Raw genomic sequence first — 19629 nt, 5'->3', positions numbered from 1 at the left:
AACTCATTAAAGGAATGCTTCGGAAGGCAGCATGCAACCAGCTCTGTTCAGACATACTTTCATTTACACGCTTACCTGCTGCAATCAAAGAGATTTTTTCTTGGAGTGCTTCATTATAAGCATTAAAATGTTGCACTTATGATTCCAAGTTGCACAAAAAACCACATATTTTGTTCCCTTTAAAAGACTCCTAATATAACTGGATTCTAATTAAAATCATTAAAGATTTGCAGAAAACAGATTCATTTCAAATGCCTGCACCTGCTGGGATGTTGATCTCAGGAGGCAATCAACAAAAGCTCTGTTCAGATTTGGATGGAAATTTGAGGTCAAATTTCCAATTCACAATCTCTCCTAATAACTTACACTTCTAAACAGTTTGTTTTTTTTTACTTATCACGTCAGAATCTTCATGATTTTGTAGTCACGGCTTCCTTTCTAAGAAAGGAGGAAATGTAGAGTCATCACCAGATCATGGGAAACCTTTAAACATAGGTTAGGTCTTCCGTGTTCCACATGACTGATGATTATGGACCCTTTTCCATACTTAAATTGCAGGCCAATGTGAGACTTGCAATCCGTGCTATCAGCCTATGCATATGGTCAAACAACAAATAAAAACATACCTGTTTTTTCCATTGATAAAATAATAATTATGCCACCATATTGCCATTTTACTGTCTGAAGTTTCAGCTGTTGTTCATTAAATGTTTTCCCCAAATGCTGCAAATTTTTACTACTTTGTGCCACAAAGGAACTTATAACACAGTTTTGCACAGAATAAAAGAAACCTAATCCTGTTTTCACCACCAATCCAAAGAGCCTCTTGGATCTAACCCTATCATGGGTCTAGCCCTAGATGACCACGAAAAATCTATATTAACAGTACCCTTAAAAATGTCTGTTCAATTGGTCTTACCCGTAAACGTTTCAGCACACGGATTGATTCCTGCCAGCCTTTTGGAAGTACCAAAATCAGATATCTTCACGACGCCACTATAGGTGTTCACCAACACATTATCCCCCTTAGGTTTGATGAAAGAGAGAAGGCATGAGATGGAAAGGAGAAAACAGGTAAGTGCAGATGCCAAATCCCACCCTCAATACTCTTACAAGTTTGTGGTCATCTTTGTAACATACATTTCTACAAATGAATTTTCCAGAAGCATCAAGAGATTGTTGTATTCCTTCCTTTATTTTTAAGCTTCCATGAAATTCTATTAAAAATTCAGGTTAGAGTAAAACTAACTGAAGTAAATAAAATGAAAAGCAAATGACACAAGACACACTAGAGGAAAAATTTACCTTTATATCTCTGTGTACAATCTGGTTCTCATGGAGATACTTAAGGCCTTCCAGAATCTGCTTGGTGTAAAATTTAATTGTGGGTTCTTTCATTGGACCCCACTTAGACCTCAGGAGAGCTGAGAGGCTGCCTATGTGATTTAAGAAGAAAGCACATCAAGGTAACAAAATCCCAAGATTAATATTAAATATTTAAGGCCAGATTAATCTTTTGCACAATATCCTAACACAGGAGAAATGCAGCATTTACAATCAAACCAAATTATTCCTAGTTCAGTCAAAGCAACTCATTTCTCCCTGCTCCTGACTGGCCATTTCTTATTTGCCAGCTCTGCTTCCGTCTCTGTGACAGGAACAAATGTTATAATAGGGCTATATACATCTCCCTCACTTCAGTCTAACAACTGTGAAGATAACGACTAGCAACCATTTAACCCTTCATGAAATAATGACCATAACAGATGACACTGTATTATGTAATATGTTATACTTTGTGAACCAGATGCACAAGCAAATAAGCTGATTTACTTCAGAGAAAAAAGGAGAAAGAAAAAAAAACACAGGAAACAAAAAACTATTTCCTTGCAAATGTGGGACTAAGTCCTGGAAATTCCAAAGGAAAAGATGATGGAGCAATCTTAAAGAAACAAACTAATGAATGTTCAGAGAAAGAGGTTAGTCATCTACAATTTCCCTATCTTCAGTAGGTTGAGTCTTTTATTAAATTACACAAATACTCTAGACACGAGCCAAAATAAAGACAGTCTATCTTTTTCTGTTCATAATAAAAAAGGTGCAGTCATTCTGTTTAATGCCAGACAAATTCAGTTAAAGGGATTTGTAGCCTACATCAACAGCTTTCTAAAACAAAGTTCGGTCAAAGAATCTTGCATAATCTGAACAGCTGGTTTCTTTTTAACACTGGTTGCAGAGTTAAAAAATAACAGAATTGGTTCAATACGCTGGCATTAACAACTAATCACAGCACACTCCACTGTGCAAATATGAATAGGGGAAAAAAAAACAGGTAAACAGCAGCAGCTGACGCTTTTAACAAGTGTAGGAAAACAAGTGGAAGTGTTGATTTAATTTCATTACATTAGCACATATCATTGCCTCAGCTAAAAAGAGAAAAACAACAACAACAAAAAAGTAAAAATCAAAGCTCTTTGATCAGAAGGTTACCAGAATTCAAAATAAAAATCTTCCCAATGTTTAATGCCCCAGATACATTTATTTAATCTGTGAACGTTTGTGTCTGGATCTTCCATAGAAAACCTGATTTTTCTTCTTTCTGTTTTAGTTTCGCAAGTTACAAAACTGACAACACTCATCCTGACTTCTATTGACATATACAAAAGGGAGATGGGAGTGTAACCTAGAGTAGGTGAAGAGAGGGACTTAAATATAGAAAAAGTTACAGGAACAAAACTGTAATTTATGAGCAACAGAAGCAGACCCCTTCCATCTTTGATTTGTCAAGGAAAAGCACTGTTTGAAAGTAGCAGGTACCAACTAATATTCAGTTTGCTCAACCTGTATTACTATGCAACAGAAGCTATCTTAAAAGCTCCAGTTATTTAGTTGCTCAGGCTAAAATGAAATCAGAGCTCTATCTCTACTGATTTATAGCATGTGAGGACTTGACACCAAACATTACATAGTTTTTCCCTGGTTTTCTCTACGTTTATAATTATTACAGGAGAGGAAGAGCAGACTGGGAGCTGTATACTTCAAATCATCTTCACACACAAAGAACGCCACCGTTAATGAATGTCTCAACAGAAAAGCCAAATACAGTGCACAAACACATTAAGTGCCCATTCATTGGCTTTCATGAAGTTCAGGCTCCCAACTGCTTTTAGTTTCTTTGAGAGATTAAGTTCAGAATATTACAAACCTCCTGGCACCTGCTCCATAAAAATCTTAATGTATCCATCCTCTGAAATGGATCCAAGATATTGGACAACATTCCGATGCTTTAAATATTTATGCAGTGCTATCTCTTCATGAAGAGGCTGAGAATATCTATTAAAAACAAAACACACAAAAAACCAAGGAGCAGCGCATGGTGGGGGAAAAGGCTTTAGGCTATGTTTAAATGATATTTTGCAAACAGAATGGATTATAGTGATATTGATCCAACTCTCAGTAAACATCTTGCCCGTGACTTTCAAAATGGAGAGTGACTGGCTGCCTGCTGGGAAAAAGCAAAGGTAGATCTCAGAAGTACTAAGGAGGAGAAACATGCCCTCAAATAACATATTTACACATTTACACATCTGCTTTGTTCTGCGTAGTACCTTCACTTTGAAAACTCCTTTTATCCTTTCTCTCCTCCTTCAAAGGAATATAGATGAGGTACAACTGCAACTTTAAAAACAAATTACTTTTTCTAGGATTTAAGATAGATATATTGTCAAATGGTATCATTTTTATAAAGTTTATACATACACATATATATACACATATACACGTAAATACATAGGCATACACATTCCCAAATAATTAAAAGTCCTCATTCTCCAAAGGCTGCTGAGGAATACTAGGAGGAAACAATAACTGAATGTGAGTGTACTGGGACATTATAAACCAACCACATAGAAATACTTGCTGAAAAGAGCCAAGTTTTCATCAAACAACTGCAGTTCTCTCAGCAGTACGTACACACAACAATAAGCTTGCTCTTACCTGCTGTCTCTCTCAGGTATTTCTTTGATGGCTATTCGCACCTGGTTGCTAAGGTCTCTTCCAGCATACACTATCCCATAAGTACCTTTTCCTAGAACTACTCTGTCACCCTTCTCATCATAATCATATTCGTACTGCAAACAGATAAGACAAACAAAGCAGTGCATGAATTGTGATCAATAGCATTTCAGATTACAGAGAGGTTTAACAGCAGTTCTGCACTACACTGAATTAGTACAGTGCAGAGTAGCTACTGCACAGGAGATGGTATCTACCCAGCAGCCTCATGCATTACGCAACTTTCAAAATGTCCACATTTTTTCTTTACGAAACATCTTCCCCAACCAACTTTCAAATGCATTCATCCAAAAAAAAAAAAAAAAAAAAAGGAACACAATAGTAAATTAAGCTCAGTGAAACAGTGCTATCAAAAGACAGTTCAGATGTCATGATTGAGATTTGCTGACAGAGCCTTCATATTGTAAACATATGGTCCATGTGTACGAAACCTAAGATTTCATAAGTAAAATTGGCAGTCTCCATATATCAGTTCAGATGAACAATTTTCTAATACCTTGAGCTTAGCCACAGCAAAATTCACTTCTGACACTCCTCATTACTAGTTCATCCTCCGCAAGGATTATTAAAAATAAATAAAATGTTGTATTCACTGTTATTGAAACATAGGTGGTAGTATGGCCCACTATGTAAGTCACTGCTGGTTCAAACTTCACCAAAGCTACACTAATTTACACTGCCTTGTGGCCTTGTCTCTTGTTGTGGTCTAATTAATGAACTCCTACAAAAAGGCCAGTGGAAAAGCCTGTTGATGAGTGACGTTTAATCAAAGAAAACTCAGATACTAAATTAATCCTAGTTTCTTATGGAGATTGGGTTAAACAGAGCACTTTTGATTCCAATTCCAATTTTAAAAGAAGTTGATAAAGGCTATTAAAAAAGCACTTTTGCAAATATATAAGAAAGGAACTGCTAAATTTCATAGATTCAGATATAATCAGGATTTGCACAGACCTCTCTCTGTATCTTCTCAAGTCACAGATTTCCCATATAGGAAAACTGCATAATGTCCTCTGCTGCTCCATATGAGTTCCCTATTTATGTGTTTATTTATTTATTTATTTAAAGCCACAACTACTGGTGCTTTTATTCATAACTATTACTTCTATTTCATCTATTACCTCATACAGAATATAGACTTGAGATCCATTACCTTGAAATGAAGGAATCACCCTTTTTACTGTGCAGGTGACGGAGCACTGGCCAAGCAGCCCAGAGGCTGTGCAGTCTCCTCCTTGGAGATCTCCAAGAGCCACCTGGTCATGGGCCTGGCATTCTGCTCTGAGTGTGCTATTGGAGCAGGGCCTGATGGACACAGAGTTGTGTGCCAGCATCAGACATCCTATGAAATGTCTTCTGACTTTTCTTTGTAGTTCTGGTATTGCGCTGTCCATGTGTCGTGGAAACTCCCTCTCTCCTCTCAGAAAAGATGAGATGTTTCCTGTCACTATATGGAAGGTGTTAAAGAAAAACTGTCTGTCGTTTATCTTAACAGCATATTCTTCTCAGTGGAGCGAAACTTGAGTTAGCTTAGCTTAAGCACAGTTTCATTTTCCATGTTTCAGCACTTTACAATTACAACATAATCTTGTTATATGATAGGCACAACTGACCTAAAATACCATATGTAAAACTTGTCAAGTTCTTCGCTAGTAACACATCCAGCTTTCAAAGCTATCATATGACATCAAACTGAAAGAATACAGCAGCCACGTTGCGGAATTTAAGATTGACAGCAATCCCATCTGCAACAGTCTAGTCCGAAGGCAGCTCTATAATCACTGCATTCTCCAGTTTGCGTCCCATCAAACATGAGAATTGATGAGATTTATAGTTCACTGCTAGTCAGTAGACATTTTAAGACACCATATATGTTTAATGCTACTTTCCAACAAGCACAAAGAAAAATTGAATCAATCACTGCTCATTGCCATAGATCTGAACATGTGATCTTCTGCATGTGCAATTCAGCCATGATGTAGGAGTAAACAAGTCTTACAGTTGACCTTCTGTACAAATGTGGGTCAGGAATGTCTGACCTCCAATATATCCTATGTAGAGCACAGTAGGAACATTAAAAATGATAGGAACTTCTTCAATATCAATATCCAGAAACAAATATTCTAAGGCAGAAAGAACTGCCAAACACACTCTCCTTTCAAGTCTGTTAGTTGCAGAGATCTAAACAGTAGCTGCTTTCAAGCAACACTGCAATTCAAAATATACGTCATCTCAGAATAATATTATCACAGGGATTCTAACTCAAATGACCATTTTTCCCCCAAATTACGCTCAAGGCTATTTTTCCCCTTTCCCATGTGTTAATATTTGCTTTATTAATTGTAAGAATTTCTGATTTCTCTATGCTTTTCAAGTTCATCAAACAGATATAAAGGTGCTTTTTCCACATGGTCTCATTCAAAAAGATCTCAGATTGCAGGAAGGCATTAAGCCTCTTACTTAGATTAAGCAAATTTATCTTTCCCTTAGTATCTCAAATTCTTTTTTTAATTTCCTCACCTAAGACAGTAAGTACAAGGTGATAATTCTGAAAACATCAGGATATATACTCATAGAATGATGTAGCTTAAAAAATCTAACAGTAATTTGGTCATTTCTTCATACTCCATTGACTGATGCAGGATTGTTTTCCATTGTGCATTCCTTTTTTAAAAGACAAACTACAGTGAACTCACTTCCTGTGAGGGATTATTACACATCTAAATAGACGGATGTTTTGAGTTTTTCCTGCCATAAGCTAAGTTCATAAATATGCAATGTAAAACTGGCAGCTATAGATTATACACTTTCTTTGCCAAAGCAGACCCTGATCCTATAATAAATGCCAAGACTACATATGCATGTATTAAACTGGGCTTAACAGGTGTTCTTATCATGTCCTTTTCACTTGAGGAAAAAATTCTGTCATCAATATGTGCAAATTTTAGTGCAAAAATTCTTCTTCCCCACAGTATGAAATTACTTGCAACAGTACAGTAAAGGGTCATCTATTCCTTTTGTCCTCTTCTGACACCTCAATTACTACAAAGGTTCACTGTTGTTGCCTTTAATTTTAAGTACAATGGAACTGGTAGAATAAGACAGCAGAAAGATATCCAAATCAAACAGACCACGATTGGGTTTTTACACTCAGTTACAACAACCGTATCTTTTCTTTACCCTCTTGAGCCAGCTGGTATCAGATGATTCTTATCTGTAGATTGTTTGCAGTGTAAATATAAAATCAGTAACGCAATTCTTCAGGGATTTATACAGTTTACAGTACTAGCAGGATCATTTCATTTAAAATGAGTAGTTTGGGTTTTTTGTTTTTTGTTTTTTTTTCCCCCCCCAAATGAATGTAGTTCTGGTCACAAATACAAGCTGAAACTTCACATATAATTAAGTAATTAAAAATTTTATTTATTGTTTTTCCAGTGTACTGACAGCAAGGAAAACGGAGAAAATGATTCAGGGTTCTTTGATCTTTTAACACTGACATACCTCCAATGTTTCTCCATCTATTTCTCCTTCTAGCTCCAAAGTACTGCCAACTGCATCAGACAAAATTTCTTTCACCAACCCACAGAATCTAAGAAAGCAATAAATAGCAGAAGATCAAAAAAAAAAAAAAAAAAAATAGCCCTTCAGCAAGAAATTAAGTACATTCTTTCCAGGATGGGCTTTGCTTCCAAGCAAACAAATGGAGTAGCACAATCAGACACAGGTTTCCTTCATTATTTATTTTTGCCATACTTACCCTATTTTGAAGGAGGAAGAACATAAATACACTTTGAAAACCCTAACAATTTATAAAATTATTTTTATTTGCTCCTGCAAAAATAAATACTTGTTTGTAATTGTATATTGAAATCTTGGTAGATCCAACACAAATATTTTTGCTGCAAAGTTTGATGTTAGGTGCTTATTAAGTCCTTATATTTACAAATGTAATTAGAGAAAAAATTGAGACATTCAACATGTATTGATTTTCAGAGGTTCAGTCCTGTGGCACAAGTTTGTAACATCACGTTTGGTGGTTCTTTTGCTGTGCAGTAATAGGAATTCTATTATTTTCAGTTTAAGTTAAATGTTCCCACAGACTTTGGTTGCAAGTGTCATTCCTCACTATTTATGAAAATCCAAAGTTGTCATTTCTATTTGGGCATCCAGAAAGACAACAAAATAGAAAATGTACCGTATTCTTGAAAAAAAGGATTTTAACCAATTTCACCTAATCCTTTGAGATGGAGAACATTAAGCACAAGACCAAGTTTTCCTGTAGACTTCTGTGTGAGCCACATTTTTTTTCCTTCTCAAAATTCCATAATAAGTGGTTACAAATTATTAACAGTGATTATAAAATATTTACAACATCTCTTTCATTGACTAACAGGGACTTTCTTCTGGAACAGACTCCTGTTGTGCATTAAAAAAATCATTCTTAAAGAAAAGCTATATTTCTTTATTACAGAAACTGCAATGCCAAATTAATGCTTCACAGGTAACCATTTTGATGCTTCATTTCTTCTAAGCTTTGCACTCCACAGAACAAATGTCAGTATCTGTCCCCAGAAAGAATCTGGTCTATATTTATGTCTGAAACTTAGTCAGTAGGTTTACTGTTAAGAGATAACAATCGTTATCACAGAATATCTGAATACAATTGTCCTTGCTCATTGCAGGGGAGTTGGACTAGACCCCCTTTAAGGGTCCTTTCTCAAACCATTCTGTGGCTAACCGTAACAGGTATCTTGACACAATGCAAGTCAGAATTTTCAATGCATCCAGTTGCTCTTATGTAAATCAAACTGTACAGGTATGCAAGGGAATCTAAATCATTATTGTACCATGCATGACAAGGCCAAGAGACAGAAAAAGTAGTAGTTATACATTCGAATAAGCTACTTAAACTGACCAGAATCAGTCAACACGTATGATGGGACTTTGCTCTCATCACCTTAAATACCACTTAAAATATACTTAAAATTTAGCTCGTTGCTTCTCAATCAAGTAAAAAGAAACAAAGAAGGTAAGAGAAAAAAAATCTCCGGCAAAATTGTTAGCTTTCAATTTTTACTAAATTAATTACATTTGGGACATATTTTGCATGTAGTACCCACAGAAAATGAACTCACCTACTACACTGGTTTTCTGTAGAAAAGTAGATTTGAAAATCATCAGAGTTATCATGCACGTAAAGAAAACAACATCGTTCATCAAACTTGGAAATACTGTAAAAAGAAACATTGAGAAAAGATTTTGGACATAACTATTAGAAGAAGCAGAAAAAAGAGGAGGTAATTTTAAATTGAATTGAAATCTCTAACAAATATGTTCTTCTTAGAAGCTATAAGCAATTATATTAATCTTCACTACATCTAGAAGCTTTGAGTTTATTTATATCCTTGAGACTAAAAACCTACCCCCAGTTTGATTAATGTCTAAGCTACTGCTTATTTTGGTAAGATGCTGACTTATATCAAGTGCTTTAAGCTTTGTTGCCCTTCTTCCCTTCCATCTTCACATAGTTCTATCAGATTTCAGGGTATTTCTTGATACCACTATGGAAGTGAATTGTTTTGAAAACAATATAGATATCGTGAAAGTCTTTCTTTTAAGCTTGACCCAGTATTTCATATTTTTATACTTCCATTACACTCATAATAAAGCTGAGCAGTGAGATACAGTGAGCAGATCCTTCACAGTATATATTTTTATGGCTTTAATACTAATAAACAAGTTTTAGGATGACCAATATTTACTCCAAACTGCAGCAATGATTCTGAAAAAGTGATTATTTATTGCATATTGTGTCTTTCCAGTGTTACAAATAGCTCATCTAAATGCATTGAAGCTAAAAGCGAAGAGGCCATTAAGCAGAATGGAAATACGAAAGTAAACCCAGGAATGAACCTCTTATCATTCCAAACACTTCAGTAGCATTCTACATAAGTGTTAAGCTATAATTGTTAAGGGACAGACATTATTTTTATGCATTAAATGAAGAAGATAATTTTTGTTATTGTCTGGTTGCTCTAGTCAAACTCTTTCAGATCATACTTTGCCTCCACTGAGCCGATTAGTTAAATTATAGTAACAGTGCAGAACATTATAAAACCAGCTTTCTGCAGCACCATTTAGGGTTGTACTGACAGATATTCCAAAATATTAAAATTCTGCCAGAAGATTTTTTTTTTCCAGAAATATCTGAAAATATGCTTTGCCATTCTATATCTTGGTTCTGATGTAGCAACTCCTAGTCTAGCAAAACAGGCAAACATATACCTGGCACAAGAACTATGTGGCAAAACAAGATGATCATTCCCCAAGCAAATGTGAGACAGACAATAGAGTAACTAAACACTGTATTATAAATTGTGTTATACTTGTGGCATAAAAGTCATTTCAAAAGTATTACAATCTGAAGCTGTTATATACCTAGAAAACATTCAGTTCCTCTAAATATAAATGGACTGTTTCCTTTGTAATTCCCAGAGTGATTAAGAATCATAGCAAATGAATATCTTGTCTCCATTTAATCAGAAGTTATCTTTCTCAGTCATGACTGATTTGTGTGATGTGTTGACCATAGGTGATTAATGTGTTTTAGAAATGGTTTGCTTAGTCACACCCAGTCAGCTCCACAGGCTTTGTTCGGTAATGATCACATTCAGTTATACTGCATTGGAGTAACAAAAAAAAAAAAAAACAAACATATTGGATTCATCAAAATTGCTCTTGGAAGCAAATTCCAAACATATGAGAGGATCTAAGTTCAAACTCACAATTACAGACTTTCATAGCAATTACCATTCACCTTATTCAGGATTTTACTTCTATTTCACTGGGCTTATTTACTTAAAAAAAAAAAATCTTTCAAGTTCATAGATGACAAAATTGGGACATAACATTCAAAGGTTTATAGTGATAACTGTGGTCCTGAAAACCTCTGCACTGAGAACTGCAGAACACATTAGGTAAGTAAAGTTTGTCAAGCACTTAAGCTTATACATTATATAAGCGGTCCCAGGAAAGAGCCACTTACATCTCTAAAAAGGCCCAATCTACCAATGCAGTAACTCACAAACTGAGATAAAAAGCAAAGACTCATCTCATGTTGCTTGCACTTATGTTTGCTCCAGTTCTAAATTACAGTCTGCAAAACACAGACAGAGAGCAAGAATGTCATAGAGGCCACCAGGATGTAAATGTAGGCTTCATTTTGCTTTCTCTCCTGGCTACCCATCTCTTGCCTTTCTAGCAGCAAAACATCCCAACTTTGAAAATACATAGAAGTTTAGCACAAGTTTAGAAAAGCATCTATACGATTGAAAACAGGATAATCTACAGGAGAATACATAAACAAATCTTAGGTGTGTATTTCTATGTGAAATATACAGCTCTGCCCATGCACGAAAAGGAAAATTTTTCCCTTTTGACATTTCAAGCCAAGTTGGACAGAAGCAGCTTTTATGACAGGCAATGCACTGGAGAGATTAAAGGCAGAATCCAGACTTCCCACTCAAGGGAAATATGAAGCATTCATTTAAAAAAAAAAAAAAACAAAAAAAAACACAACACCACTTTTTCAGACATACCAACCTTATTCCCCTTATGGAAGAAGCTGCAAAGTTCCATTCATGAATCTGTTTCTGTGAAAAACAGAACTATATCAGATTAATACAGACACTGTTTAACCTTACTATCAGAAACAAAGTTACAGCATGGTAAGCAAAATAAAGTTTTTCTAAAATCTCTTTTCCATTACTTCCTCCTTCCTTCCCCCCCCACCTTATCCTCCAACTTTCCTTTGAGAATTGTTGCTGTTTTACTCACTTGAGGAAAAACGAATGCAAACATTGCAGGATGGAAGAAAAGGGAATATTTCCTCAAATAAAATTAAATTAAAAAAACTAATTACAATTTACCAAACACTGTATTTTGACTCAAACAATCAATTTTTCATATAAAACAAAGAAAATTATGCCCTGTTTTAGCCAGGCTAGAAAGGAAAGAAAACTTCATTTTTCTTCCTAAAGAAGCATTGGGTTAACAAGATTAGCTCAGGGAGCACAACAAAAGAAGGACTTCTGTGCCTTGGAATGTAGTCCCCCCTCCCTTTTGTAGCTGAGTTGTATTTCACATCACTAAATATACACCAAGAACTTGTTCCATAAAGGAGTGGTGCATCAGGCATATTCACTCCAAGCAGTGAAATAGCACACATACTGGAAAAAAAACTTCAAAGATCCAGGTGACTATGTAGCCTTGCTCTAACATACATCTTTTCCACACTTTGCCTCTCTTTTAGTCTCCACCTACATAATCCCAACAGGAAACTTTGTTCAAACACATCCCAGTGTGAAATTAAAGTTATTTCTTTCTCAAAAGATTATACTGTCTATATGCCTTCCCTAATCTCTTGAACTTCATCCATCCATATTTCTTTCCTAATTTCCAGTACCTTATCTAACAGTTTTCATTGTAAAAAGTCAATTTTTGCATCTTCACAAGACTGGCATCAAGGCTTGTGCTTTGCATAAATGTAGTAAACTTTAAATGATCACAAAGTGCTCCAAATCAACATGTGAAAAAGTGAGTTTAAGTGAATCAGAATACATGAGATGCATCTGCTGACAGTTTTACCATTTCAGTAGGAGAGACATGCCACAAAGAAAGAGATCTCTCATCTTCTTCACTGTTGATTGAAACATATGCAGGCTGGTAGACTTTAGTTGGTTCTATCACCAAAACCTAAGAGAGAGTATTTTTCCTTAATAAAACAGCAGGTAGTATACGACAACATCTTTAGTAAACACTAATGCTCTGGAATAGGCAATAGGTAATCACAAAGTAAGGCCTAAAAAGTTTCCAGGGGAGAAAGAAGGGCAAGACAAGGCAGAAAGATGCCGCATTCCTATGGCCAACCAAATTATATGATAATGGTTTCTACTACAAGTCTTAGAAGTATTTCTTTACTTTTTAATTAATTTTAGGGCAGTGGGTCAAATGTTTTTTAAGAAGTATAGGTTTGCAGAATACAGAGGTTTGGTTCATGCAATGAAAATAACAGGCAGTTAAACATGTAAGTATTGTGCTTACAGTCTTCTAATTCTGGTGATATCTAATCCAGAAATATAAGAAAAACAAAACTTATTTGGACATAACATCTTACTGGAAATCTCAGTCCATTAGTTGTTTCTTTCGTTGCCTCAAAAATTATATCTAGCCAGAAAGTCAATCTTTCTTGTTTAGGAGAATGTTCTATGGTGAATTTCTTGAAACGCTGAATTAACATCAGATTCTGAACTAATGATTTCAAGTACCTAGAACACATTGAATTAGTGAGTCAACAGAGAGAAAATAGAATTTAACCAGATTCTAAAAGCACTTAACTGACTCAGACATCCAGAAAAGTAACTGCAAATATAATGCGAAGCAAAATCAAATGTACATTAAAAGCTACCATGATGGAAATGATCAATTTTTGTGCATTTCTTATGTATTGTAAACCTTAGTCACAAACTCACTTGGACATTCATAAACATCTTATTGCAAAAGGGTGTAGTCACACGTATAGTTAAGTGACAGTTGGACAGGATATTATGAGGTAGAAAATGGCAGCTGGATAGAGCAGCAGCTATCTAAAGTCTGAAAAGAACTGTTTCACAAGGAATTGTCACTGATTTCTAAGTTCTAATAAACCTTTCTGCAATTAGACTTACAGTCAACAACAATGGTGAGTTACTTCCTTACCATTTCCTTCCCTTGCCCTTTCTTTCCCAGAATGAAAGAACAGAGTATAACATTAGTGTTACAAACAATCTATGATGGAAAAATCCAGTTAAATTAATCAAGAGTCTACAGGATTGTTTTACTTTGTGCATTTCCCAGAATTGGGTACTTGTGCTACAGCTTTCTACTACATACCATACTGGAGGTTTCAGCTTAAATAGCTTCTCTGCTGCTTGAACTGCTTTACTAACATCATTAGCCAACATGCTCACACTGAAGAACTGTCCCACGTCCCAGTAATTGTTCATTTTTTCTAGGCTCCCCTTTCTTCCCAATAAACTGTTTAACCGTACACCTGTAAAATTTCAATTAAAACATTTTTCTATCAGTAAAACACATTAATATATTAATAAGACTATCAATAGAAGTCCAATAAGATATCATTCAGCATTAGTGAAAAATAAAGAAGAGCAAGTGTTCTTCAGAAAAATATAAAGAGTGCTTAATACAGAGGCTAGGGCTGAAAACAACATCCCCAATTTGGTTGAAACAGCCAGAACTCCTATCACATAGGATGCTGAGAAAAAAAAATCTTGTGCTATTTGCCTCTTGATTCTTAGCGTAAGCTTTGTACCTCTGTTTCCTTGAGATCTGCATCGACTGCAAATCCACCCAAGAGGAAAGAAATGGGAATGGTTAAAAGCCTTTTGCATTCTTCACCTTTGAGGTTAGAGTATGAATTTCAGACAGGATCTGATTCCAAATATAGTTATCTACTATTAAGCTTCTAAGAACTGTATATCTGTTTCTATCTCATAATTTTTTTTTTTGTAGACTTGTAACAGTGGGTTTTAGCTAGGGCCTACATGGAAGTTGTGTACAGAATTAGTTACTGTCCTGATAGATCTTTCCATGTGATCTCTCAGTTAGGGACAACAAAAATCCTGAAGATTCTTCCCTGACATCCCCAAGGGAAGATGAACCACATGGTGTGACTTAGTCGGCTATACAATGGGATAATCTCTGTGGTGCGGGAGAGGCAGTTCATGGTTAGTGCTGGTCAGTCCTTGTTCCTCTCCTTCACCTGGAGCCCTCTAGGTGGACCTAGTTACTAGAAAGTTGCACCAAGGCAACAAAATGAGAAGTGGTACTTCAAAACGCCCATGTTTTAGGCTGCCACTGGGGACACGTCTCTAAAAAGCTTGAACAATGATTTTCTATCCACACAGCCCACCTGAATAGACATTCTGTTTTCTTCGCAGGGAGGAGGCAAAAAACATGTCCATGGCTCTATGAGTGGATGCTTACCTATCTTTCTCAGTTCCATTGAGCTTTCAAACTGCTGTCCTTCAACAAGTAGTAAAACCGCAAGGTTAATTCCTGAATACAGTGTTGACTGGAGTTCAAATCCTTTGCGGTACCTGCAGAGAAAAGTCAGGAGCTCACATCTCACTGAATAATAAATACCGCATAGTTTTGGTAGCCATTTTAAGCTATTAATTTACTGGAAGGACTACACAGCTAGTTAGTGCCTCTGATACATTGCAAAGAGCACTTGGAACAAAGGAACTCTTTGTCTTACAGTGAGAAACAAAAACCTGTTTAGTTGTATGTCCTGCTACTTTCTGTAGTTTTGTGAAAATAAAACTTAAACCAGTTACTGCTAAACTCTTACATGTAATAGAACATGATTTTATTGTATTATTCATATGAGAAAAGCAATGAAAGTATTAGTCTTCAGTGCAAGTTTTACAAACTGTCTCCAAGTGCTTTGTTCTAAAGCTTCACACTCATTAGAATTTGCTGAGATATTGAGATAATGCAGTTATCAATACTGTTCCTTAAATACCGTAGATGCAGCAAAGTACATCTTTCTATGCCCTAAAGCTCCAAAGTGGGCACCATCCTTGCACAGGACGAATATATGTCCCATGAGCATACTTGCTTTTTATTTTGGCCCTGAAGCAAATTTTTTTGAAAAGAGTTAGGTGAATCATCCTATAGTCATTGTACAGAATCAAGAAAACGTATCCAGATACCTGGTGCTCAGTAAATCACTTACTGAAATCAAAACATTAAAAAAGTGGAAACAAGAAGAAATTTTTGAACTTCTACATCGTACAGCTCTGCTTTTCATAACTGTAAAAGCCTGAAGAAGTTTTTAAAGAAAGACTTTGGGCTTTCTTCAGTTACCATTCAATGGCATGATCTCGACTGTTGACATCTTTACAGTCAGAGTCAAGAAACATATCCTTGTATATTCTTCCACACAAGCAAAACATATCTGGAGCAGGGTGATCACACGTCTGCAGGACCTGAAGCATGACTTGCAGTGCCTTCTCCCTGTCACCTGCATTATTTCTTCTGAAATATATAATAAAAAAAAAAAAAAGAAAAATTAATGGCTTCAGATCTCAAACAGTAACCACAAGATAGTGGAACAGTGTTTTCGTCTGCCTATCTTGTAACTCATCCATCATTACTACGTACAGACTTCATTTATGTTTGAAATTGGTTGGTTGATAAAAAACAAATGTATTCCCATATCACAGACCACTACTTCTAGCTCATCTAACTACTGATTTAAGCCCAGAATTCCTCAGTGAAAGAAAATCTTCATCCCACACAATTCCTCCTTGTGTAAGCAGACAGATTCTGCAGATACTCCAGTGAGAAACAAATGCCTGTCTGGTGATCATTCCTGAAAATACTCATATAAAGCTGACCACCTACGGCAGCCTGGCTGACAGCTCATTCAGCTGCTGTCATGATTTTTATTGTTGAATCCAGAGGCTCCAGAGCCAGTACTTGACAATACTGACTGAGTACAGGAGAAGTCAGGTCAATTCTACTTCAGCCAAAAGAGTGATCGAGCTCAATATGGTGACTTTTAACTACAAGAAAAATAGAAGTTTAAAAATGACCTGTACTTCTTATATTCTTCATACTGGAGAAAAATTTGGAAAAAAAACGTTATCATAAACCTTTTTTTTGTCAAATATGCATCAATTGTATCAGTAAGAAAAAAATAATCAGTGATTAAATATAATTTCAGTTCTTTATTGTCATTAAACTGGACATGCCATTTATTGTCTCTCTTTGCTTTATATTTTTCAGTTTAGAACTCACTATTTACTTAGAACAAACAAAAATATTTATCTTCAAGAATAAAGCAAACAGCTTTTTTTCCCTCTTTTTAATCATTCAGAAGACTTAAAACATTTACCAATTTATTTTCAGAACTATTTCCAACTTTCTGATCCTTACCCAGATATCCAAGAACAGGCTCAAAAGTACCATGACTACTTTGTCAGAAATACCATCAATAACAGTTTCTGGTAAATTTAGCATATGTGCGCCCTGGAAGGATTAATATTTTTTGTAAACTGGCTCAGCTCCTTAGGTAACCAGCTAATACATTAAAATCAATAAATCACACTGCAGCAAGAACAACAATAGCAAAAAAATATATATATCCCTCAGGCTTCTATGCACATTAGGCAATGGAGAATATCTAATAACAGATATGTCTGTGCAACAATTACCTAGCTCTAATGCCAGTGGCACTGTATAATCAATGAAAATGCAGATGTTATAATTAAGAAAGTTAGGCTAAACAGGTTATCACAAGATAAGAAGAATGGATGGAAAACTCACCCCTATCCTGGAAGAGAAGTGATCTCCAAAAGAGATCCTTCTGCACTGGCAGTCAGCTCTTAAATGGATCTAGGAGAGGTGGAGACAGGCTCCACCCCTTCCAGTAGCACAGGTGAATTGCCTTCACCTGTGCTCCCAGGGCTGATTCATTGCTTGCCTCAGCTGGTCAATCAGAGGTTCAAGCCATGATTCAGCAGTTCCCATAGAGGCATACAGTGAACTTTCAAAGCAAGTACTTGCGTATTTTTAAGATATTTTTACTCCAGATTGACTGTTGCTCTGAAAGTAACACTGGTCATCTCTAATGAGCACTCAAGGAGAAAATTTATATCTTTATTCAGTTTCATGGGAAATAAAAAGAAATTTAAAAGTGTGAGGGTAAATCTATGGTACTGGTCAACGTGCTTTAACCAAACCTGTTCTGAACTAACCAGAGACTCTGAGCCAAGTTTCAGTGTTGTTAATGTGAACAAAGAGAATCACAGAATCATTAAGATTGGAAAAGACCTCTAACACTATATCTAGTCCAACCACCAACCCATCACCACCACTTCCACTAACCATGCCCCTCAGTGCTGCATCCACACAGTTCTTGAACACCTTCAGGGATGGTGACTTCTGGGTAGCCTGTGCCAATGACCCACCATTCTATTGGAGAAGAAATTTTCCCTAATATCCAACCTGAACCTCCACTGGTGCAACTTGAGGCCATTTCCTCTCATCCTATCACTGCTACCTGGGAGAAGAGGCCACCTTGCCACAACCTCCTCCGAAGAGTTGTGGAGGTTTTAAATTACGTTCAAAAATTTCTGGAGAACAGGTACTGAAAGACTACATACAGTGACGGCATAAGTCTTGTTTCCTCAGATGTACCAAAACCAACTCCTTAAGTGGAGGCTACGTAAAGTGACTGTACTCATTTATTTCATAATATTCTCTCAAACTATATTTTGTAGGGATTTTAAACTTGGCTATTTTAGAAGTAACATAGAGGACAAAGAGAAAGAGACAACATCTTGTACATATGAAAAAAGAATGACAAAAAAAAAAAAAAGACAAAAAACAGATGTGAAAGAAGAAAGTTGGGTAAACAGAACTAAACTAGGCCCTAAGCTGTAAGTCCAGCAGCTCCCAGTAAGCAAATGTGTAACATAGTCACAGAATTCAGCATGTGTTCAATCTTACAGTGAAATGGCAAGAAAAAAAAATGACTACTTCCAACACACCTCTGTCTTGTGTAAAAACAGGTTAAATGTCAATGATAGCATTAACATGTGTTATATATTGATTGAAACAGACTCACTTTAAAGAAAAAAATACAGTGCATAAAGCAAGACTGCTTAAAATAGAAAAGTGCAAAGGTTAACTCTTCTGGATATCAAAGGATGAACCTATACTCATGAAAAAAAAAATACTCGGAGCATTTCAAAACAACAAGAACTAAAGGAACAGTGTATTAAAGCACTCAAAACAAAAGTGAAGGTTTCTGTCTCCGGGCAGGAAATGTGTGATTTATTCAGTTCATAGAAGGTTAAGAAACAATTCTCCATTAAAAATATATCGTTCAGTGCTAAAATTTTCTTAAACGACTATATATTAACCTAACACAAGTTATTATTAAACAAAATCGTTTAGATACCTTTGTATAAATGGTATTTTTCACAGTAGCATAATTTGATAATTCTGCAGTATAAACCAGTATATCAATTACAATAATATGCAAATTTAGGAAAAGTTATTACCTTCTAAAGCAATTCCAAAAAGAGAAGACTAACTGAGAAAGAAACAAACAGAATTGGAAAAACTCATACTTCAAGCTACAAGCAACTTCTCTTGTCAACATGAAAATACACTGTTTGCTAATGTACAGTACCTGTTGCACTGGACCATGATGTATTTTCACTTGTTCCATATCCCACGCTTTGGGATCTGCATGTCTGACAGTTTAGAATTTGTTTTAAGGTGCCCTAAAAACAGACCTGTGATGCTTTGAAGGCCTGTTTGGCCTTGCAGTACAATGCCATAAAAGAGATTACCATATACCCTCAAGGCACTGACTTCTATTTTTCTTACCCACTATTAATGACATGAGCTTCCCCATGCTCCCCAGCCCCCACTTAGAGCCATAGCAGAGTGAATCACACAAAGGTGGGTTGGAAG

General features: G+C 35.9%; 1 protein-coding gene across 1 annotated transcript in view; it reads right to left on the bottom strand.

Annotated features, from left to right (window-relative positions):
* Nucleotides 1–19629, bottom strand: part of MAP3K15 (mitogen-activated protein kinase kinase kinase 15) — a 78415-nt gene that overhangs the window by 15915 nt on the left and 42871 nt on the right. The window contains 12 exon segments of the mRNA XM_085211183.1: nt 920–1025; nt 1306–1436; nt 3206–3333; nt 3997–4130; nt 7579–7666; nt 9213–9308; nt 11680–11729; nt 12724–12831; nt 13253–13403; nt 14008–14167; nt 15121–15233; nt 16006–16176. Of these exon segments, the coding sequence (XP_085067309.1) occupies nt 920–1025; nt 1306–1436; nt 3206–3333; nt 3997–4130; nt 7579–7666; nt 9213–9308; nt 11680–11729; nt 12724–12831; nt 13253–13403; nt 14008–14167; nt 15121–15233; nt 16006–16176 (1436 nt within the window).

Source organism: Meleagris gallopavo, chromosome 1 (assembly GCF_905368555.1).
Source record: "Meleagris gallopavo chromosome 1, MGAL_WU_HG_1.1, whole genome shotgun sequence".
NCBI classification, from domain to species: Eukaryota; Metazoa; Chordata; class Aves; order Galliformes; family Phasianidae; genus Meleagris; species Meleagris gallopavo.
This window is presented reverse-complemented; position numbering and strand designations above follow the sequence as displayed.